Genomic DNA, 23,281 nt, shown 5'->3' on the forward strand with positions numbered 1-23,281 from the left:
CTACCAGAAAGCTGCAGGTAGAAGTTCATTTCTTTCCCATGTGTACAGATTCATATCCAGTGTCTTTTGTGGCCTTAGCAAAAGCTGCCTCATTAAAGGGTATCTGTGGTGAGTTGCACCATATTTTTAGGCTTATTCCAGTCTTTCTCTTTTTCTCTTACAGGCGCTGCATTCAGGTAGTACATAAACTACTTTGCTATCAGAAGAAGTGTAGAGTACGCCTGCATTATACCTGGCGGGAGCTCTGGTCAGGTAACTTTCTCTTTTGAATTCATCCTCTTTTCCTATATCTTTTTTTTTTTTTTAACAAATTTATTTATTTATTTGTGGCTGCATTGGGTCTTCATCATTGCGCATGGGCTTTCTCTAGTTGCGTTGAGTGGGCTTCTCACTGCAGTGGCTTCTCTTGTTGCAGATCACAAGCTCTAGGCGCGTGGGCTTCAGTAGTTGTGGCACACGGGCTCAGTAGTTGTGGCTCATGGGCCCTAGAGCGCAGGCTCAGTAGTTGTGGCGCACGGGCTTAGTTGCTCCGAAGCATGTGGGATCTTCCCAGACCAGGGCTCAAACCCGTGTCCCCTGCATTGGCAGGTGGATTCCTAACCACTGCACCTCCAGGGAAGCCCCTTCCTATATCTTTTATGAACCCCTAGGCCTGGGCACAAGCTGAATTTTTTTAAAAAACTTTTTAGTTTGTTTAGGATGCTTCTATTTTCAACTCTTCTTTTTGTCATTTCAGCCTTGTTCTAATCCAAACCTGGCTGTGTCACATACCATTATTTCATACTTCCTCTCTTGTTCCTTCTCCTCCCTGTATTTTTTTGTCAGCTGGTAGAAAAAATTAAATATTTGAGTTCCATTGATTCTTCCAATGAGGAGTCAGTACAAACTTGGATTCTCCCTTGGTTCCATTTGGTAGCAGCATATGGACTATAGGGAGGCTTCTCTGTGTTTCCTCAGGATGAGTAATCTCAGGAGGAATGTCTTAGGGAGAGGAGGTGGGGAGGGGGTGGAGAGATGGGGGGGAATCCTGTTCTTTGTGTTATATCTGGCATTATTACTGTTTACAGACAGTGTCAATTTTACCACTCCTCCTGTGCCAGAGACAAAAACAGCAAATTAGTGTTTACTTTTGTCTTTGTATCCATTTGGTAGCTCAGTAAAGTCACTCCACCCCTGTAGGAGGGAAGTGGCTCTTCTGTAAGGGTACAATTAATGCTGGCTTGCCACCCCTTTCTTTTCTGCAACTAAATTGGAGGTTTCAGAAAAGCAGAGGAGACATTTTTCCTGAGGCATTTGCTTGCTGATAGGTCCTGTGGCTTTTGTGACCTGATGGTACAATAAAGTCTTCTCCAGATGATTATAGTGGTAAATTGTTGCCCCATCCTTGGCAGGGCTTCTCTGTATTCTGAGCAGACAAGGGTGTGTTAGTGTCAGAGGCTTTATGAGAAATGGGCCAGTAACCCCACACCCTCCCATGGAATTCATCTCACTTGTTGTGACACATGGTTTCCTCCCAACCCAATTTGGCTTTCTAAATTTAGTCCTTCATAATGGAAAGTAGAGATCTTTAATTAATGGATTAGCAAGTTTTTTGCAGTTACTGCCTATGGTGGTGAAGGGGGAGTAGGAGAATAACAGTAAGTGGCAATAGTGGCATTTTGATATTTTAGGAGAAGAGTACGATTATGTGAGAGTTTGAAATTGAGGGAATGTCAGAAGAGCTAAAGAGAGATCAAAAGCGATTGAAATGACTACAGTTAGTAGAATTTCTTAGGTCAGAACAGTGCTTTTTAATATTAAGGACTCTTTGGATGCCTGTGGATAGTTGTATGATTTTTAGGTTCTAAAAATTTAGGATTAAAGAGAAAACACAAAAATGATGCAAATCTCTGGATATTGGTATAATTGTAGGACTTATAACAAGTACACATGGTTTATGTCTATAACTGGGATGAAGTTATACATTGTAGTACTAAAGAGTTGGTGGTAGTAGTTATTATTTCTGCCTGCCTTTGTTCCTCTTCTGGTTTTATTTTCTATTTTTTCTTTCTATGCTAGCCACCCTGTCTCTGGCCCCTGGGATCTCTCTGGCTTTTCTCCTATCCTCTTCATCTGTTGTCCTCTTCCTCATTGTCCTGTCATTGCCTTTTCCATTGCATTCTGCCGTTCGCTCTGGTCTGTCTCCCTGGGGCCCAGGGCTTCCCGTTATTCTCCTGCCTCCACCCTGCATCCTGTCCTTTGTGTTATTGTTGTCATACATTTTACTTTTACATATGTTATGAACCCCAAAATACATTTCTGTCATTTTTATTTAAAGAGGCAATTATCTTTTTTTTTTTTTGCGGTGCGCGGGCCTCTCACTGTTATGGCCTCTCCCGTTGCGGAGCACAGGCTCCAGACGCGCAGGCTCAGCGGCCATGGCTCACGGGCCTAGGTGCTCCGCGGCATGTGGGATCTTCCCGGACCGGGGCACGAACCTGTGTCCCCTGCATCGGCAGGCGGACTCTCAACCACTGCGCCACCAGGGAAGCCTGGCAATTATCTTTTAAAGAGATAAAGAAGTGTCTTTTATATTTATCTTTTCTGGATCTTAGCGTTCACTAACCTAGCTAGAAAACTATGAGGCGAGAGATCATTCTTTATCCTATGTTGGTCAGTTGACTTTATTTCTTTGAGTACTTTATGTCGTGTTCAGCTCTATGTATAATTATTTGCTATCTTGGGACTTCCCTGGCAGTCCAGTGGTTACGACTTCGCCTTCCAATGAAGGGGGTGTGGGTTCAATCCCTGGTCGGGGAGCTAAGACCCTACATGCCTCCGAGCCAAAAAACCAAACATTAAAAAAAAAACAACTAAAACATTAAAAAAAGCAACAACAACAGAAGCAACATTGTAACAAATTCAGTAAAGACTTAAAAAAAATTACTTGCCACCTCAAGACTGACTGATTGGCATTCTGAGGCCCTTGATACTTTGAGAGGAGGTGTATATGAGTGTCATTGATGAGACTTGGAGGGCTGCTTTTTCCTAAGGCATAGGCATTTGTACTAGAGTTCTTTGCCAAGTGAGGTTAGCTCCTTTTCCTACGTAGACTGGGTGAGCCCTCCTGGAACCTGGCTCCCTGTGTTCATACATGGAGTATATACTGTGAGATGCAGAGCAGCAGGTGTTAAGGAAAGCTGCAAAATACTAGACTACATCTGAAGCATCAGAGCCTATAGTAATGTATAATATTGCAGTCAGTGAATATAAATGTGGCTGTGGTGGACCCACCCACTCCTTGGCTGGCACTGCCCCTCATATGTTGGCTTGCCCGTGTTTTCACTCTTTCTTTGCCTTCTAGACTTATGGATTTGAGGGAGGTGTGTGAAACTCGTCATGGCAAATATGCTTATGCATACAGATGCTTGCCCATACATGTGCTGCAAACATTAGTTGAATTATACTTATAAATAAAACTGGTAGGGCATGTGTTGTTAGGTCAGACACACGGGAGACCTAGGGTGTCTAGGAAGCAGTGGACTGGGGTGCAGATGCCTTTTGTTATTTGGAATGGGGGCGTTTAGTCTCACTGCACTTTGAGTGGTGATTTTTATTCTTATACTGTTTGACTACAGTAGCTCTTTGTTATTGGGGAGGTAGCCAGAGGTCTCCCTCCAAATTCCCATATGGAATTCTCAGGCTTGGTTTTATGGATGAGGAGGAACCAGCTGTATTAGTTGGGGGTTTAATCCTGCCTGATATGTTGGTTTTATAGATATAATCCGTGACCTACTCCCTGCTGCCACTGTCTATTTATATGATGCCTGTCACCATGGTATCTGAGTACTGCAGAAATATATTTAGACTAACCTCAACTTGAATATAGAAAGGAAGAAGTCTTGCCTTTCTCATTGCCCTATTTTCAGCAGTCACTATTTTCCACCAAGTTATGGAAAGTTCAAAAGCTCTTCTCTGACCTCTAGGCTACCCAGATCTCCTATTTTGAGTAAAAGGTTAGGTCTTAAAACTCTCCTCTGATGAGACAGAAAACTGAGTTTTAGGGTAAGATCCTAGTGAAATAGTTCTTTACCTTGGAGAATATAATAAAAGATATGATCTTTGCATCCAGAAAAATGTCCATTTGCACATACGTATTTTGCATATAATTTCAGAGAGTTCATGGACCTTCTTCTGAAGTCCATCCATGATCCCATGTTAAGAATCCTGTCTTAATTTTAGGTTCCATGGCCTCCCAATTCTGTTTTCACAGAACATCTTAATACTGGGTTAAATAGTTTTTCTTTATTTACTGACTGCTGCATTCCTCCTGGGAACTTTAGCTTAGTAATTTCTCTCAACTTCTGGAGGCTAAAGACCTTGTTAGTCACTATGTTTTGTTTCCTACACAGGAAACAAATACACTATGTGTGTTTCCTATACATTCTTACAGGACTTTGGGCTTCTATTTTAGCATATCACATTGTTGTGCTATGTTTGCATATGTCTGTACAATGATTTGCTTAAATATCTATCTTTACTCTTAAAAAAAATTCCTGGAGGGCAGGGCCTGTGTTTTTTTTTTTGTTTTTTTTTTTTTTGCTGTATGCGGGCCTCTCACTGTTGTGGCCTCTCCCGTTGCGGAGCACAGGCTCCGGACGTGCAGGCTCAGCGGCCATGGCTTACGGACCCAGCCGCTCCGCGGCATGTGGAATCTTCCTGGACCAGGGCACGAACCCGTGTCCCCTGCATTGGCAGGGGGACTTTCAATCACTGCGCCACCAGGGAAGCCCAGGGCCTGTGTTTTAATCATTGTTTTATTCCTAGCATACTACTTGGCTTGTAATAGGGGCTCAGAAGACATTTGAATGAATAAATGAATGGATGCATGGGTATGTAGAATTTCCATTAATGATGAATCAGCATTCTCTTAAAGCAGCACAGTGTTGTGTTTGGACCTCAAAAAAAAAATTAGGATATTTGTTGTCATGTTTCTTTTTCTTTCTTTTTAACATCTTTATTGGAGTATAATTGCTTTACAATGTTGTGTTAGTTTCTGCTGTATAACGAAGTGAATCAGCTCTATGTATACATATATCCCCATATCTCCTCCCTCTTGTGTCTCCCTCCCAACCTCCCTATTTCACCCCTCTAGGTGGTCACAAAGCACCGAGCTGATCTCCCTGTGCTATGCAGCTGCTTCCCACTAGCTATCTATTTTATATTTGGTGGTGTATATATGTCAGTGTTACTCTCTCACTTCTTCCCAGCTTACCCTTCCATCATGTTTCTTTTGAGCTGACTTCATCACCTTTTTATTTGAGTTGTTGTTGTAAAAGGGAGCCGTGGTAATTTCTCTTTCCTTTGTCTCTTTCTTCCTTACCTACAGATACATGGATTGCTTTTAACCAAGTGAAAATGGAAACTTAGATGGTTTCTAAGCCATTAACCAAGTAATGAACAGAATGTTTAGAGGGAAGCATGTAGTTGTTAGAGAGGGAAATACTTGAACGGAACTTCATGGAGTCAGCTTATTTTACTTCCACTGCAGGCAGAAGGGGCATTGGGGAGGCAGCCTGCATTTAAATAGTGTAGCTTTCCACAGTCTGAAAACATGGGTTGATTTAAAGGCAGGTTTATATTGGCGTTTTATATTTGACATTTATCTATGGATCACAGTCCTTACCCTTTCCCTCTGCTGCATCCCTGGGTGATAAGTCATTATTTTTATCACCATTTGTTGGAGAATGTATAGAAGGATAAGTGACTTGCTAAGGATCATGGAACAAGATACTAAACAGAGTCATGATTAGAACTTAGAGTTTCTGACTCCTAAGCTCAGAAGCAGATCACTAGGCAACATTTGCCTCCCTGCAGAAAGAGGGGCCCCCAAAGCCCCCAAAACAATCTGTTCAGCTTCACTGTGCTAAATAGCATCCAAGCATTCACAGCTTTGTGAAAAAGAGAGAAACTGTACATGGCCTTACCTTTCAGATACCTACTGGGAAAAATAGAAAACCCAGAGAGTGTCACAGCTTTCTGGATCCAGCTGGCACTCTCATCACTGACAGAAGCCTATGACTTCATGGTTAGGTACACCTTGAGACTGGGAATTGAGAGCCTTTCATTGGGAGCTTGTTATACTGTAGTTGTTATACAGGATTGAAAATTATCAAGAGAAAGACTGACCTGAGCTGTAGATTTCTTTGGCAGTTCTTGTATAGGTATAGCTTTGACAGATTGCCAACCCCTCCTGATTTGGGGAGACTATGCTTTGAGTTTTTAATTGTCTGCTTCTTTTAGTTTAGTTACTTTTTTAAACTTTTTTTTTTTTTTTTAATTTTTTTATTTTTTTGCGGTACGCGGGCCTCTCACTGTTGTGGCCTCTCCCGTTGCGGAGCACAGGCTCCGGACGCGCAGGCTCAGCGGCCATGGCTCACGGGCCCAGCCGCTCCGCGGCATATGGGATCCTCCCAGACCGGGGCACGAACCCGTATCCCCTGCATCGGCAGGCGGACTCTCAACCACTGTGCCACCAGGGAGGCCCTAAACTATTTATTTTGATATACTTATAGACTCACATGAAGTTGCAAAAATAGTACAGAGAGTTCTTGTACCCTTCACCCAGCTTCCTCCAATGGTGATATCTTATATAACTCTATAATATTGCTTCTTTTAGTTTTGAAGAGGGTATCCAGGTGGCAAAGAACATAGCAGTAAACAGCTAGAGTATATGGGAGGAGGAATTTCGGCAGCTGTTATTGCTATTTTGTTCTTAAAATTGCTTTTTAAATTGTTCTTCTTATTTCCCCCAAATTTTCTCTGATTTAGGGGAATATGTTACAAGATGTATTCTAGGCTTGGTGTGCCTAATTAAGACTGCTCTAGCTTCCATGTGCAAAAACATGGAGGCTTCTTTCTTCTGTGGATAATCAGTTCCTCTCAAAATTAGAATGTTCTAATATAGGGTCATTAGAAGGTATTTCTCTCTTCATAATTTTATTATGAAAGATTCTGTATAGCAGTGTACAAAGCTCCAGGATTGAAAAAGAATGCCAGAAAACCATTTTTTTCCTTCAAATCATCACATTTGGCTAAATCCAAAATTTATACTATTTTGAATCTTTCTCTTAGAAACTTGGCAAAAGCAAAAGATAAGAATTTCCAATGAGTTTAGCTTGTTAGAGGGAGAAAAAGATTCCCACCTAAAAGCCCCTTAAAAGAGTGAGAAATCTCTGTTCTTTTCTCTGCACATGAAGGCACTTCCTATCCAGAGAAATGTCACCTCTCATAGGCCCATTAGCATCTTGTCAACTAAAAGAGGCAGAGGAAAGAATAGTTGTACTTTTGTTGCTCTGTCTGTACTGGTTGTATAGGAAAGTATCATTTGGTTTTATAAGGTATCATCGTTCCCTGGATCTCAAGTGAGCAGGACAAGTCTGTTAGTGGTCTTCCCTAAAACCACTTTCTTGGTTTAACCAAGAAAGTAAAGTTCTTGGTTCTACATCAGATGGCTCCACTGAGACATGGTCTCATTGACTACTAGATTTCTTCAAGGGTGATTTTTGACTACCTTTCAATTGGGCAATGTTGGAAAAAATAAGCAGGTGGTATAGGGCCCTAGAAGAAGCCAGTAGCTTCTGAGCATGCTTAGTTAGAGGCAGCTGCACAGGAATGAGGTGTATGGGATCTTGCTTTTCTGAGTCTAAGTTCCATATGGGAACTTTCACATAAAAATTCATTTTCATGGTAAAGAGGGTGGGCGGTATCTCTGGGGATTGCAGTGTCCCCAAGTAAAGGGGGAATTGGAGATAGTTGAGAATTTTATTTTCTCTTTTAGCAGGTACACTTTAACAGCAAGGAAAATGGTAAGACAGAACCTAACTTCCATTTAAAGAAAGGATTTGTTCTTTTTTCTAGTTCATCTAGAGAGGTGTGGAGCCTTTAGACAGTGCAGCTTGTTGACGTACTGACGTATTATTGTGCTAAAATACACATAACATAAAATTTACCATCTTAACCATTTTTAAGTGTATGTTCAATGGTATTAAATACATTCACACTGTAATGCAGCCATCACCACCATCGTTCCCCGTAAATCTTTTCATCTTGTAAAACTGAAACTCTTCTGTCTATATGATTTTAACTACTCTAAGTACTCCATGTAAGTGGAATCATACAGTATTTGTCTTTTTGTGACTGGCTTGTTTTACTTATAATGTCCTCAAGGTTCAAGAAATCAGATTCTCCCCCTTCCTGCAGATTTAGCTATTTTTTTGTTATTATAGTTATTTTTTGCTGCACTGCGCAGCTTGCGGGATCTTAGTTCCCTGACCAGGGATTGAGCCCAAGCCCTTGGCAGTGAAAGCACGGAGTCCTAACCACTGGACCACCAGCGAATTCCCTGTTGTTTTTATTTTCGATTGTAGGCTGTCTCTGTGCTGAGGATCAGCCTGAGGTGTAAACTTAATGTTTTCTTAGGTCTCTTCTGAGCCTTTTCTTGGGCATATGCAGTCACTCTCTAATTTTCCCTGAATATGCAGTTGTTTCTGAATGTCCTAGTTTTTTTTACTTCTGAATGCCTTCTTGGTTAATGTTTATATTATCCTAGTATTTACCTTTTTTTAAAAAATTGAAGTATAGTTGATTTACAATGTTGTGTTAGTTTCTGCTGTACAGCAAAGTGATTCAGTTATACATATGTATATTTTTTTCCATTATGGTTTATCACAGGATATCGAATATAGTTCCCTGTGCTATACAGTAGGACCTTGTTGTTTATCCATTCTGTATATCAGTTTGCATCTGCTAACCCCAAACTCCCAATCACTCTCTCCCTTACTGCCCCCGCACCCCACCCCCCCACCTTGGCAACCACAAATCTGTTCTCTAGGTCTGTGAGTCTGTTTCTGTTTCTTAGATGGGTTCATTTATGTCGAATATTCTAGTTTTTAATGTCTGGCTCCTGAAAGGGGAAAAGCAAAAAATGAAGGGGAAAAAAGGGGCACTGGCCCCTTAAATCTGGAAGTCACTTATCAGGAGGGGGAAGGGCTTGCAACAATGAGGGGAGGTGCAACAAAAATGGCTGCCCACGTCTTTGTCTGCACCTCTGTGATCAGAAGTGGCAATCAGTGATCATAGCACAGATCCCCAGTATTTGGAAGACAGGTCCCTTTTTGCCCACCCTAGCTCCTGCAAGCTGTGTGCAAGCTGCTTCAGAAACAGGTGCACAGCTGCTTACCACAGGCCCGGGATTGGGTGATAGGTAGCTGCTAATGTACTAAGAGTTGAAACTGACCAAAATGAACCAAATTTACCATCCAAGTTTTCCTCTGGATGTTGCAAACCTTCATCAGAGTCCAGGGTTCTAAAATAGTTACATCAGACAGATGCTGCCAGTGCAGTTATTGCCTAGGTGGGAAGAGAGATTCCTGGCGTTTCATGCTTTGCCACCTTCCCAGAATCCTCCCACTGGATATACTGACTTTTGTGCTCTGTTCACCTGGAGAGGCTCATAGCATAGAGCCAAAGCCATTTCATTTTCTTGTTTGATTCATTGGTCTCTGTTTCAGTGAGATGCTTGGGTTTGCAGCCAGACAGTTGCCTGTATTCTGAGAAGCCACCTAGTGTATTTTTAAATTATTCTGCTGGTAAGTGTTGGTTTCTGAGTCCTTCCTGTGCCACTTGGCTGACCGACAATGAGCCTGCTGATTGCTGGCAATGTCCCTGAGTAATTGGTGATTTTGTCCAGAGTTGCTAGAATTAGCTAGAGTTTATAGTGCCTCTGGGGTTTTGGAGGCATTGACTTGTTACACTAGTGCTATTTCTAGCCTGTCCTTTGAGTTCTTCTACCTCTCTCCTAAGCAAGTGGGGAGCTAAATATTTCTCTTCTGCCAGTCACTGTGAAATTATCCATTTCCCCTAATGATCGGGTTTTGACCTGGGATCTGTGGCATCTCATCCTAGCTCCATGCGAGGCCACAAAATAGGGCCTAGATGAGTCCTGACTTTGCTTTCTATCTCTTTTTCTTCATAGCATGTAAAAGCTGTTCAAACAGACAGCTCTCTCTGACCTGATTCTTTGGAGACATTTATTTGTGCTCTGCTGGAGGCTCTGTGTTTCCTTCCTGTTTTTAATCTTATTTAGATGTCATTCACTTGGTTTTGTAATTAAACCTACCCTCTGCTTCTCTGAGACAGGCGCTGAGCTACCACTTAATTGTATCTTCCTGTGGTTGGCTTGTTCCTCTCTGCACCTGGTTTACTTCAATGTCCGGGACAGGTTTTAGTTCTGGAGAAGTTCCCATATCCATTATTCATTCCACTCTCCTACACGGCAACATGGTTTGCTGCTTGCTACTTGCTACCTTCTTTTCCTCCCCTTGAATTCAAAGCAGGATAGGAAAAAGTCTGGGAAAGTCCTCATTGTGTGGGGTACATTAATGCTAGGAACAGTTCTGTGAACAAGGTTCCTTGTGGAGTGACAGGGCCCAGTGTAAGACAGCAGGATTCTCAGGTGGGTGGTACTGAGCTCTTCTCATTTGAGAAACAGATTGGCTGCTTTTGCCTCTGGGAATTCACTTGGGACTCAGGGAACCATCAAGGTACTCATTCCTGGCGCAGCTTCTCAGAACCTGCGCACTCTGCTTTATTCCACTTGAGTCTGCATACAGAAAAGTCAGAACGTCTGTACACTGCTGCCATATTTGATGCACAAGATTCTCCAAGGAAAGAAACTAGGGCCAGAGCTAAGTAGGAGCCTGACACTTGCCTCTAGTACAGGGTCAAAAGAGGCAGCTGGGGACTTCCCTGGTGGCACAGTGGTTGAGAATCTGCCTGCCAATGCAGGGGACACGGGTTTGAGCCCAGGTCCAGGAAGATCCCACTCGCCGCAGAGCAACTAAGTCCATGCACCACAACTATTGAGCCTGTGCTCTAGAGCCCGTGAGCCACAACTGCTGAGCCCGCGTGCCACAACTTCTGAGGCCTGTGCGCCTAGAGCCCAAGCTCTGCAACAAGAGAAGCCACTGCAATGAGAAGCCCACGCACCGCAACAAAGAGTAGCAGTCGAGAGGGGGGTACCCTGCTCGCTGCAAGTCGAGAAAGCCTGCGTGCAACAACTAAGACGCAACAATGAAGACCCAATGTAGCCATAAATAAATTAATTAATTAATTAATTAATTAATTAGGGGAAAAAAAGAGGCAGCAGTCGCAGCCAATTTGTAGTTCCTGAAAGCAAACCCAGAAACTAAATTTTCAAAGTGCCTGGTGGAAAAGACTTTCCAATGAAGAAGCAAGTGTGTATGGAGCACCCACTTCCCTACAACTTAAACTTATTGAATGTGTAATGTAACACTTGAAATGTTTCACTGACACAACTTCTCTGTTTTTCACTCAGTGCAGATTAAGAGTATTTGGAGCCAGGTCTCTTGATTCTCATTTAGTAGAAATAGAAAAGATTAGGAGGCAAACCCAGGATCCCTAAGGATTTCCTAGAATATTGTTAGTATAGTTGACCCTTCAACAAGTTGAAGGTTTGGGGTGCTAACACTGCCCACTACTCCCTCCAACCCTGTCAAAAATCCACCTGTAACTTTACAGTCTGCCCTCCGTATCCACGGTCTCACATCTGTGGATTCACCAACCACGGATCATGAAGTACCATAGTACGCATTTATTTTTAAAAATACAAATATAAGTGGACCCATGCAGTTCAAACCCATGTTGTTCAAGGGTCAACTGTACTTCGGTACATTGTTAGCTTTGATTATAAACTGATTATTATTCTGAGGACTGCCATAGTATTGTCTTGAAGGCTGTCCAGTGTTCATTTTCAATTTGCATTCCTGCTCAAGATCCATGGCTCTCTGTTGATTGAGTATATTTGGCTCCTTTTCTTTTCCCCATCAAAAAGGAAACACCTTTGTATGTTTAGCCCTATACTCAGTATTGTGTACCATGATGTAGATTTCAGCTCATCAGTTACACTGAGGTTACAGAAAGTTGGGATGGAGTGTTTGCAGGGCTCATGCTAGTGTCTGTGGAAAGAAAAACATTGACCTCTTGTTTGTTAATTGGTAAAACATACATAAAATTTACCTTTTTTTTTTTTTTGCGGTATGCGGGCCTCTCACTGTTGTGGCCTCCCCCGTTGCGGAGCACAGGCTCCGGACGCGCAGGCTCTGGACGCGCAGGCTCAGCGGCCATGGCTCACGGGCCCAGCCGCTCCGCGGCATATGGGATCCTCCCAGACCGGGGCATGAACCCGTATCCCCTGCATCGGCAGGCGGACTCTCAACCACTTGCGCCACCAGGGAGGCCCTAAAATTTACCATTTTAAGTGTACAGTTCATTGGCATTAAGTACATTCACATTGCTGTGCAACCATCTCTACCTTCCATCTCCAGACTTTTTAAAATTTTCTTAAACTGAAACTGTATCCATTAAACAATAAGTCTGCGTTCCCCCCTCTCCACACCCCTGGCAACCACCAATCTACTTCCTGTCTCTATGAATTTGATTTCTCTAGGCTCTGCATATAAATCGAATTATACAGTATTTGTCCTTTTGTGACTGACATTTTTCACTTAGCATAATATCTTCATGTTTCATCCATGTAGTAGCATGTGTCAGAATTTCCTTTTTCAGGCTGAATAATATTCGAATGTATGTATATACCACATTTTGTTTATCTATTCATGTGTCAATGGATTCTTGTATTGCTTCCACCTTTTGGCTATTATGAATAATGCTGTTATGAATACTGATGTACGAATACTTGAGTCCTTGCTTTCAACCTCTTGTTTTTGAGAGTGTGCAGGTTAAAGTGTCTTAGGTCAGTGGAGTGAAATCCTGAGACGCTTACAAGAGAGATGGACTTGAACTTACATGATTTTTCTTTTGGTCACTTGGATGTGTGAGGGGCTGATTAAGTGGAGTTTTGACTAAAGTTATGGTTTTGGGTGGCAAATATAGGTATTGGCCCTAGATAGCTTGCTCCCGCACACTCTACAAATGTTTGTTTTTAAAGATTTATTATTTATTTATTTATTATTTATGGCTGCGTCAGGTCTTAGTTGTGGCACGTGGGATCTTCGTTGAGGCATGCGGGATCTTTTCGTTGCAACGCGTGGGCTTTTCTCTAGTTGTGGCATGCAGGTTTTTCCTTCTCTAGCTGTGGCGCGAGGGCTCCAGGGCGAGTGAGCTCTGTAGTTGTGGCACGCCAGCTCAGTAGTTGTGGTGTGCGGGCTTAGTTGCCCCTGTGGCATGTGGGATCATAGTTCCCTGATCAGGGATCGAACCCGAGTCCCCTGCATTGTAAGGTGGATTCCTTACCACTGGACCACCAGGGAAGTCCCAAGAAGAGTTTTTTTTTAAATGAAGTTTAGGAGGAACCAGTACAGTTTCATAGACCTCAGCAGGGGGAGTTCATGGACCTTCTTCTTGGTATGTTGCCCTTAATGTAACTTAACTTCAACTAGTATGTGGCTTTGGGTAACTTATTTAATCTTTCTGAATTTCAGTTTGGTTATCTGTTAATTGGGACCACTAATACCTACTTCATTGGATAATTAATAGGATTCAGTGAGAATGATGTACTTTAAGTGCTTTACATGAGGCCTAGCATCTAGCAGACACCTAATAAATGTTACCTCCCTTGCCATTTATGACTTTTGTGTTTCTCCCTTTGAAAAGAGATGAGAATACAGTTTGGGAGAGGTGATTTCTGTAGTTAAGTGTCTCTTTTTAAGGTATCAGGTGGAGCACAGTAGAAAAGAGGAAGGTTTGAGATACAGTTGTTTCTCCATATCTGCATCCACAGATTCAACCAACCATGGATCAAAAATATTTGAAAAAAAAATTCCAGAAAGTTCCAAAAAGCAAAACTTGAATTTGCTGCATGCTGGCAACTATTTACATAGCATTTACATTATATTAGGTATTATAAGTAATCTACAGAGATGATTTAAATTATCCAGGAAGATGTGTGTAGGTTACACTGCAAATACTACATCATTTTATATAAAGGACTTGAGCATCTATGGAGTTTGGTATCTGTGGAGAGTCCTGGAAACAATCTCCACGCCCCATCCCCCCATCCCCGCTGTGGATGCCGAGGGACCACTGTACTTTGTGTGAGCTTCTGACACAGTTATTGACTTGTAGTTGTTGTCATTCAGCAGAAAGATGTGATGCGTTTCTCTGTATGATATATCTATCTGGCATTGGTGTTTTGGGACAGCCTACTCCTGGGGCTGTGAAGGATGGGGGCCAATGAGAATTGTCTGTTAAGGCCTGGAAGGTCTCAACCACCAAGCTTGTCCTCATCTGAAAAGATTCTGCAGTAAGCTGTGCCATTCTGTTTTTTTTAAAATTAATTAATTAATTAATTAATTTTTGGCTGCATTGAGTCTTTGTTGCTGCGTGTGGGCTTTCTCTAGTTGTGGCGAACAGGGATTACTCTTTGTTGTGGTGCAGAGGCTGCTCATTGCGGTGGCTTCTCTTGTTGCTGAGCACGGGCTCTAGGCACGTGGGCTTCAGTAGTTGTGGCACGTGGGCTCAGTAGTTGTGGCTCGAGGGCTCTAGAGTGCAGGCTCAGTAGTTGTGGCGCACAGGCTTAGTTGCTCCGCGGCATGTGGGATCTTCCTGGACCAGGGCTCGAATCCGTGTCCCCTGCATTGACAGGCAGATTCTTAACCACTGCGCCGCCAGGGAAGTCCCTGTGCCATTCTGTTTTGTGGATGAGTAGCCACTGCTCACCTAATGGGCAAAACTGTTTACACAGTAATGGGTTTCTATAACATAGGCCCTTTTTCTTTGGAAACCTCTCAGACTAAGGATCATGTCTTTGGTGAGGAAGAGCTTGTGTTAGTCTCTTCTCCCCTGCTTCCTTTTAAAACTATTATTTAAAAATTAGCAACATGGGCCTCCCTGGTGGCGCAGTGGTTGAGAGTCCGCCTGCCGATGCAGGGGATACGGGTTCGTGCCCCGGTCTGGGAGGATCCCATATGCCGCGGAGCGGCTGGGCCCGTGAGCCATGGCCGCTGGGCCTGCGCATCCGGAGCCTGTGCTCCGCAACGGGAGAGGCCACAACAGTGAGAGGCCCGCATAACGCAAAAAGGAAAAAAAAAAAAAAAAAAAAAAATTAGAAACATGGTAAACCAAAGGGTTAAACTGAAAAGAAAAAAAAAAGTCTATCCTGCCCCTCTTATCTTCACAATGACTACAACACATATTGTACTTGATACCAAACTCTTATAGACATATGACTAATTAACAATACTACATTTATACAACCAACCCCTTATCTTTTGTAGTTATCTTAACTCTTCCCTCTATGTACTATTACTTCTGTGACAGTTTGGTTGGTTATGTGCCCAGATGGCACCAAGTGGACAAGTGGATCAAGGACAGTTTTCTAAAAATGTGTGTGTGTGGAGAGTGGTGAGCCAGGAGTCAGCCAACATGAGCTCTGTGCTACTTGTGTGTTGGCACCGAGATCCTGAGTACCAGATCTCTGCTGTCCTTGAACCTGCCCCTGGCCCAAGGCTATTCTCTGGCCTGCAGTTAAACACTGTTCATAGCACTATACCATAATAGCTTATGAATAAGCCTGGCTATTAATTGTTTATACTCATGGTTTTTTGTTTGTTTGTTTCAGTTCTGATTTTGCATAAAGAAGGGAGATCTTGGCTCCATTTGAAGTCCAGATCTGATCATATTCCATGTTCAGTACATAATTTTGAAGGAGGCAACCCTGAGTGAGGGAAATAGGAACAGTTTTAGTTGACATTTATTATTATTATTTTTTAAAGATACTAGAGAGGAAGCAGAAACAGAAAGGGAGATAGAGGTGTGTGAAAGGTGAGATTTAAAGGAGAGAGATAAGAGCCGATGTAGAGGGCCTGCTGAGGCAGTTTATGCTGAGAAAAGCTATTGGGTATTTTTTAGTGTTGAGAGTGAGTAGAAGAAAGATAATAATGAGGTGTTAAACATCTTTACTCTAATAAGTAGTTGAAGACCAAGAAAAGGAGGGGATCAGATACATGAAAATAACCTTGGAGCAGCCAGTAGGTGGAGAAAGTTATAAACCAGAGTCTAGAGAAGTGTTGGTAACAGTATAGTCAGCAAGTCCAAGCACACCATTTATACATAAGCTTCCTTCCCTTTAACATTTGACTGCATCTAGCACCTTTATTTGTTTAATCTTATCTTAATGGAATGGTAGAAAGAACACTAACCAGGAGACCAGGTTCTAGTCCCTGCTTAGTCACTAACTAGTTGGCGTGGTGGTGGGGGGTTGTTTTCGAATCCAAAAAATGAGGGAGTTGGATTAAATGACCTCTAAGGTCCTTTCTAGCTCTAAAAGTCTAAAATCAGCTCTGTCAAAGCCTCACAGACTTTGAACTCCCATCACTTCTGGTCAGAGGATAGAAGACAATGTGTGTGTAGTGATGTGTGTAGGACACTGAACAGTTGATAGAATGAGTGCAAAGTCAGATGTTGAAGGAAAAAAGAATTATTTTATGAGATATTTGGGACATTCCTTCCTTTTTTTTTTTTTTTGTGGGACGCGGGCCTCTCACTGTTGTGGCCTCTCCCATTGCGGAGCACAGGCTGCGAACGTGCAGGCTCATGGCTCACGGGCCCAGCCGCTCTGCGGCATGTGGGATCCTCCCGGACCGGGGCACAAACCCGTGTCCCCTGCACTGGCAGGTGGACTCTCAACCACTGCGCCACCAGGGAAGCCCCCTTGGGACATTCCTTCTTGAAGAGGAATCGTGGTCCCTGATGTAAGAGGCTTGTGGGAGCCAATTTTAAGGTTGCTTTGTTCATTTTAGCTGCCTATTAAATTCCCTCTAGAGAATGATAACTTCCAGGTAAGAAAACCCTGGCTTTTTTTAGAGGGTAGGGGGTCTGACCTGAGTGGTCAGGGGCAGAATGCAGGTTTCCCCTGACACTGACTCTCAGAGTATTGAAGTGCTGGACTCTCCTTCTCAATACTGTTTGGCTCTGCTGACGTCTGCGGCAGTTGGGACACAGGCCACCTCTTGGCCTGTGCCAGAATTGCTCTTCCTCCCCTCATATTTATCACTTTGTCATCCCTGACTCTGAATCCCAGAGATCAAGACTAGCTGTAGTCTAGCAGAGGAGCAATAAATCATTGCTCTCACTTCCTTTTCTCCAGGTTTCCTACCCCTTAATTACCGCATAACCACTGCTGAGGCTGCATCTTTGTGCTGTGTGTGCCTGGGACAAAAGCCCTCCTTGATTGGACATGTGCAAAAGCAGCTTTGTCCCTATCTAGCCATTATGTTTTGCAGAGTGCCACGTGTGTTACCCATCCTTTTCTCTTGTCTCCAGTGAGTTTAAGGAGTCTTATTGTCAGGTGATTTATCCATTAATAGGGCTTTTCTAAGCTCTGGGGTTAGGGGGTGGACTGGGCAGCCCCTACTCATTAAGGTGAGAGGTTTGGGCTGGATTAGTGGTTGTTCCCCCCCCGCCCCAACTGCCGTGCTGTGCGACTTGCATGATCTTAGTTCCCTGACCAGAGAGTGAACCCAGGCCATGGCAGTGAAAGCGCTGAGTCCTAACCACTGGACCACCAGGGAATTCCCTTGGGTTAGTCATCTTTATGTGGATTTTAGCTAGTCCCCTTCATTTTCTGGGCTCCTAGTAGGAGCTAAGCAGGTTGTGTGATCCAGAATGGGCTCCCATGGAGCTTTTTTTGGGTCCAGTCCAATAGATCACTTGTTAACAGACAACATCAAAAGGGCCAGCTGCCTATCATTTGCCTTTCCATTATGAAACCTCAGAGAACTTGAGTCAGGGTGAAGAGTTCATAAATGAGGATGCCTATCTCCTTCATCCCTAGCAAGGCTTCTTTTTTTTTTTCGTATTTGAAGGGAAGGTCCAGGCTTTAGAAACAGAATGTAGACAAGCTCTTGTACTTTTGCCTGCTGTTTCTTTACTGTACCTGTGCTTTTAGAGGATTGAGAGTGAGGGGTGTTGTGTGGCAGGCAGCAAGTGTCTGGAGAGACTTACTTCTACTCATCATTCCCTGCTGTTTCAAATCAAAGCTCACATCTCTTTTCTAAGAGTAGTAAACTTCACACAAAGCTTATACAGCATGGGAGAATGGATTTCTTTGCTGGCAAAGAAGCAGATATGGTCTTAGAAAAGGAGAGGTCAAGCCTTTTTTGTGTGTCTGTGGAAGTAGGAAGGGTTGAGGGGGAGAAGACAAAAGGAACATCAAATACTTGCAACTGCTGAACCCCTTCTTTATAGTTCCCCATCAAACAGGGGAAATAGGTACAGGGGCAGTAGTCATGATGGGCAGAGAAGCAGAATTTATTTTATAGTCTTAGTTGAGAGAGTATAAGGCAACTGGTAAATTATTTTATGCTTAATATTTATTTGCAAAACTGTCTTTAAAGCTGCACTTTAACCTAGGGACTTGGCAGTCAGTCAGTCTCATGACTGAGATTGCGTGGGTTTTAGCACTCTTTCCCCTCATTAAAGATTACAAGGCAAAAAGGGGACCTTTTCAGTAAATGTTGTCACAGTCGAGAGAGGACAGAGCCAGCTGCACTTTTGTTTAAATACTTAGTATAGTTAAGGGCTTTGTTTTCCTTCATGAGCTCCTTTTTTTTTTTTTTTTTTTTTAATTCCTAGGTATTTTATTCTTTTTGTTGCAGTGGTAAACGGGAGTGTTTCCTTAATTTCTCTTTCAGATTCTTCATCATTAATGTATAGGAATCCAAGAGATTTCTGTGCATTAATTTTGTATCCTGCAGCTTTACCAAATTCAGTGATTAGCTCTAGTAGTTTTCTGGTGGCCTCTTTAGGATTCTCTATGTATAGTATCATGTCATCTGCAAACAGTGACAGTTTTACCTCTTCTTTTCCAATTTGTATTTCTTTTATTTCTTTTTCTTCTCTGATTGCAGTGTCTAGGTCTTCCCAAACTATGTTGAATAATAGTGGTGAGAGTGGGCACCCTTGTCTTGTTCCTGATCTTAGAGGAAATGTTTTCAGTTTTTCACCATTGAGAATGATGTTTGCTATGGGTTTGTCATATATGGCCTTTATTATGTTGAGGTAGGTTCCCTCTATGCCCACTTTCTGGAGAGTTTTTATCATAAATCAGTGTTGAATTTTGTTAAAAGCTTTTTCTGCATCTACTGAGATGATCATATGGTTTTTCTTCTTCAGTTTGTTAATATGGTGTATCACATTGATTGATTTGCATATATTGAAGAATCCTTGCATCCCTGGGATAAATCCCACTTGATCATGGTATATGATCCTTTTAATGTGTTGTTGGATTCGGTTTGCTAGTATTTTGCTGAGGATTTTTGTATCTATATTCTTCAGTGATATTGGTCTGTAATTTTCTTTTTTTGTAGTATCTTGGTCTGGTTTTGGTATCAGGGTGATGGTGGCCTCATAGAATGAGTTTGGGAGTGTTCCTTCCTCTGCAGTTTTTCAGAAGAGTTTGAGAAGGATGGGTGTTAGCTCTTCTCTAAATATTTGATAGAATTCACCTGTGAAGCCATCTGGTCCTGGACTTTTGATTGTTGGAAGATTTTAAATCACAGTTTCAATTTCATTACTTGTGATTGGTCTGTTCATATTTTCTGTTTCTTCCTGGTTCAGTCTTGGAAGGTTATACCTTTCTAAAAATTTGTCCATTTCTTCCAGGTTGTCCTTTTTATTCGCACAGAGTTGCTTGTAGTAGTCGCTTAGGATGCTTTGTATTTCTGCAGTGTCTGTTGTAACTTCTCCTTTTTCATTTCTAATTGTGTTGATTTGCGTTCTCTCCCTCTTTTTCTTGATGAGTCTGGCTAATGGTTTATCAATTTTGTTTATCTTCTCAAAGAACCGGCTTTTAGTTTTATTGATCTTTGTTATTGTTTTCTTTGTTTCTATTTCATTTATTTCTTCTCTGATCTTTATGATTTCTTTCCTTCTGCTAACTTTGGGTTTTGTTTGTTCTTCTTTCTCTAGTCCCTTTAGGTGTAAGTTTAGATTGTTTATTTGAGATTTTTCTTATTTCTTGAGGTAGAATTGTATTGCTATAAATTTCCCTCTTAGAACTGCTTTTGCTGCACCCCATAGGTTTTGGATCATCGTGTTTTTGTTGTCATTTGTCTCTAGGTATTTTTTGATTTTCTCTTTGATTTTTTCAGTGATCTCTTGGTTATTTAGTAACGTATTGTTTAGCCTCCAGGTGTTTGTGTTTTTTATGCTTTTTTCCCCTGTAATTGACTTCTAATCTAGCGTTGTGGTCAGAAAAGATGCTTGATATGATTTCAATATTCTTAAATTTACTGAGGCTTGATTTGTGACCCAAGATGTGATCTATCCTGGAGAATGTTCCATGTGCACTTGAGAAGAAAGTGTAATCTGCTGTTTTTGGATGAAATGTTCTATAAATATCAATTAAATCTATCTGGTCTCTTGTGTCATTTACAGCTTGTGTTTCCTTATTAATTTTCTGTCTGGATGATCTGTCCGTTGGTGTAAATGAGGTGTTAAAGTCTCCCACTATTATGGTGTTACTGTCGATTTCCTCTTTTATAGCTGTTAGCAGTTGCCTTATGTATTGAGGTGCTCCTATGTTGGGTGCACATATATTTATAATTGTTATATCTTCTTATTGGATTGATCCCTTGATCATTATGTAGTGTCCTTCCTTGTCTCTCTTTTTTTTTTTTTTGTGGTACGCGGGTCTCTCACTGTTGTGGCCTCTCCCGTTATGGAGCACAGGCTCTGGATGCGCAGGCTCAGCGGCCATGGCTTACGGGTCCAGCCACTCCGCATCATGTGGGATCTTCCCGGACTGGGGCACGAACCCGTGTCCCCTGCATGGGCAGGCGGACTCTCAACCACTGCGCCACCAGGGAAGTCCTTTCCTTGTCTCTTGTAACATTCTTTATTTTAAAGTCTATTTTATTTGATATGAGTATTGCTACTCCAGCTTTCTTTTGATTTCCATTTGCATGGAATATCTTTTTCCATCCCCTCACTTTCAGTCTGTGTGTGTCCCTAGGTCTGAAGTGGGTCTCTTGTAGACAGCTTATATATGGGTCTTGTTTTTGTATCCATTCAGCAAGCCTCTGTGTTTTGGTTGAAGCATTTAATCCATTCACGTTTAAGGCAATTATCGATATGTATGTTCCTATGGCCATTTTCTTAATTGTTATGGGTTTGTTTTTGTAGGTCCTTTTCTTCTCTTGTGTTTCCCACTTAGAGAAGTTCCTTTAGCATTTGTTGTAGAGCTGGTTTGGTGGTGCTGAAATCTTAGCTTTTGCTTGTCTGTAAAACTTTTGATTTCTCCATCAAATCTGAATGAGATCCTTGCCAGGTAGAGTAGTCTTGGTTGTAGGTTCTTCCCTTTCATCACTTTAAATATATCATGCCACTCCCTTCTGGCTTGTAGAGTTTCTGCTGAGAAATCAGCTGTTAACCTTATGGGAGTTCCCTTGTATGACATTGGTCGTTTTTCCCTTGTTGCTTTCAGTAATTTTTCTTTGTCTTTAATTTTTGTCAATTTGATTACTATGTGTCTCGATGTGTTTCTACTTGGGTTGATCCCGCCTGGAACTCTCTGCGCTTCCTGGACTTGGGTGGCTCTTTCCTTTCCCATGTTAGGGAAGTTTTCGACTCTAATCTCTTCAGATATTTTCTCGGGTCCTTTCTCTCTCTCTTCTCCCCTGGGACCCCTATAGTGCAAATGTTGTTGCATTTAATATTGTCCCAGAGGTCTCTTAGGCTGTCTTCATTTCTTTTCATTCTTTTCATTCTTTTTTCTTTATTCTGTTCTGCGGCAGTGAATTCCACCATTCTGTCTTCCAGGTCACTTATCCGTTCTTCTGCCTCAGTTATTCTGCTATTGATTGCTTCTAGTGTATTTTTCATTTCAGTTATCTTATTGTTCATCTCTGTTTGTTTGTTCTTTAATTCTTCTAGGTGTTTCTTTAATTCTTTTAGGTCTTTGTTGAACATTTCTTGCATCTTCTCTGTCTTTGCCTCCATTCTCTTTCCGAGGTCCTGGATCATCTTCACTATCATTATTCTGAATTCTTTTTCTGGAAAGTTTCCTATCTCCACTTCATTTAGTTGTTTTTCTGGTGTTTATCTTGTTCCTTCATCTGGTACATAGCTCTCTGCCTTTTCATCTTGACTGTCTTTCTGTGAATGTGGTTTTGTTCCACAGGCTGCAGGATTGTAGTTCTTCTTGCTTCTGCTGTGTGCCCTCTGGTCCATGAGCTCCTTTCTTATCCAGAGCTGAAGCAGTAGGTTCTACAGTATATCTGGCACATCTGTTGACCAGTTAGAATTAAAACATTTCCTTCTTAGCAGTGATGTTTGAAACAGTTACATAACTAAAACTTGGTGACTTGGGATGCTAGCATCCTAGGGTGAGAAGGGGACACTCAATAAACTGAGCAAGTTTGATGTGGAAATCACCATGCAGGAGTAAATTTGGAACACCAAAATGTCCATTTTATAATCAAATTTCTGAGCTCAATTGCTGTTTACGAAGTGGCAATAAGTAGATTTTTAAAAACCTGTGGGCAGATAAGCAGACATGTGCTTGGGAAGGTCAGTGCTTTCTTCAAATACACCTACTTTGCCTGCTTTTAAAAAGTCCTTAGTAGTTGTGATGTACTCATTCTAGCCCTCTTTGGATTTCTGTAGAGCTAGTTTACTTTCATTGCTTTCATTTAAAAACTTTATTGATTATGCTTTGATTACCTTATTGATGCCTTTCCTTCTTTTTTTTTTCTTTTTTTCTTTTTTAAGCCTTGATAAATTTGCTGAAGTTCCTTATGTCAAATGAGACCGTACTTTTGGCCAAACACAACATTTTTACCTTAGCCCTTATGGTGAGTAGCAAAAAAATATATTTATTTTTATGAAGCTGTACCCTAAGGCAGAAATGGGCTGGTTTGAGACAGGAGCTGGTATTTTAGGGATTAAGCCATTGGGAAAACCAGGCCTTTATTTTCCCTTTGGATCAGAATCTCTACACTGGTGCTCCCCACTCTCACCTATGTCTTTGGAGAACCTGGGGCTCTTTCATGAGATAATGGTAACACATCATTATATGATGTTCCCACCACACAGATATAAGAGGTGTAAATTAATTTCAAGAGCATTGATAATACTAAAGAGTAGAAAATAATTAGAAAGTGGTGAGTTTTGAGTACTTATTACTTTATTTTAATATAATTTATTGAATTGCAAGTTTATATAAGTTAATTTTTAATAATGACTGTAATAACCAGCTCAC

The 23,281-nt window shown here is 41.8% G+C and overlaps 1 protein-coding gene across 5 annotated transcripts in view; it reads left to right on the forward strand.

Moving 5' to 3' along the window:
* ARMH3 (armadillo like helical domain containing 3) overlaps positions 1 to 23,281 on the forward strand; it is a 188,008-nt gene that overhangs the window by 64,004 nt on the left and 100,723 nt on the right. For all 5 annotated transcript variants that reach the window (XM_060100473.1, XM_060100467.1, XM_060100463.1 and 2 more), the window contains exons 20-21: positions 164 to 252; positions 22,792 to 22,874. In XM_060100473.1, the coding sequence (XP_059956456.1) occupies positions 164 to 252; positions 22,792 to 22,874 (172 nt within the window). The remainder of the gene's footprint in view (positions 1 to 163; positions 253 to 22,791; positions 22,875 to 23,281) is intronic.

This window comes from Mesoplodon densirostris, chromosome 1 (genome assembly GCF_025265405.1).
Source record: "Mesoplodon densirostris isolate mMesDen1 chromosome 1, mMesDen1 primary haplotype, whole genome shotgun sequence".
In the NCBI taxonomy this organism is placed as follows: domain Eukaryota; kingdom Metazoa; phylum Chordata; class Mammalia; order Artiodactyla; family Ziphiidae; genus Mesoplodon; species Mesoplodon densirostris.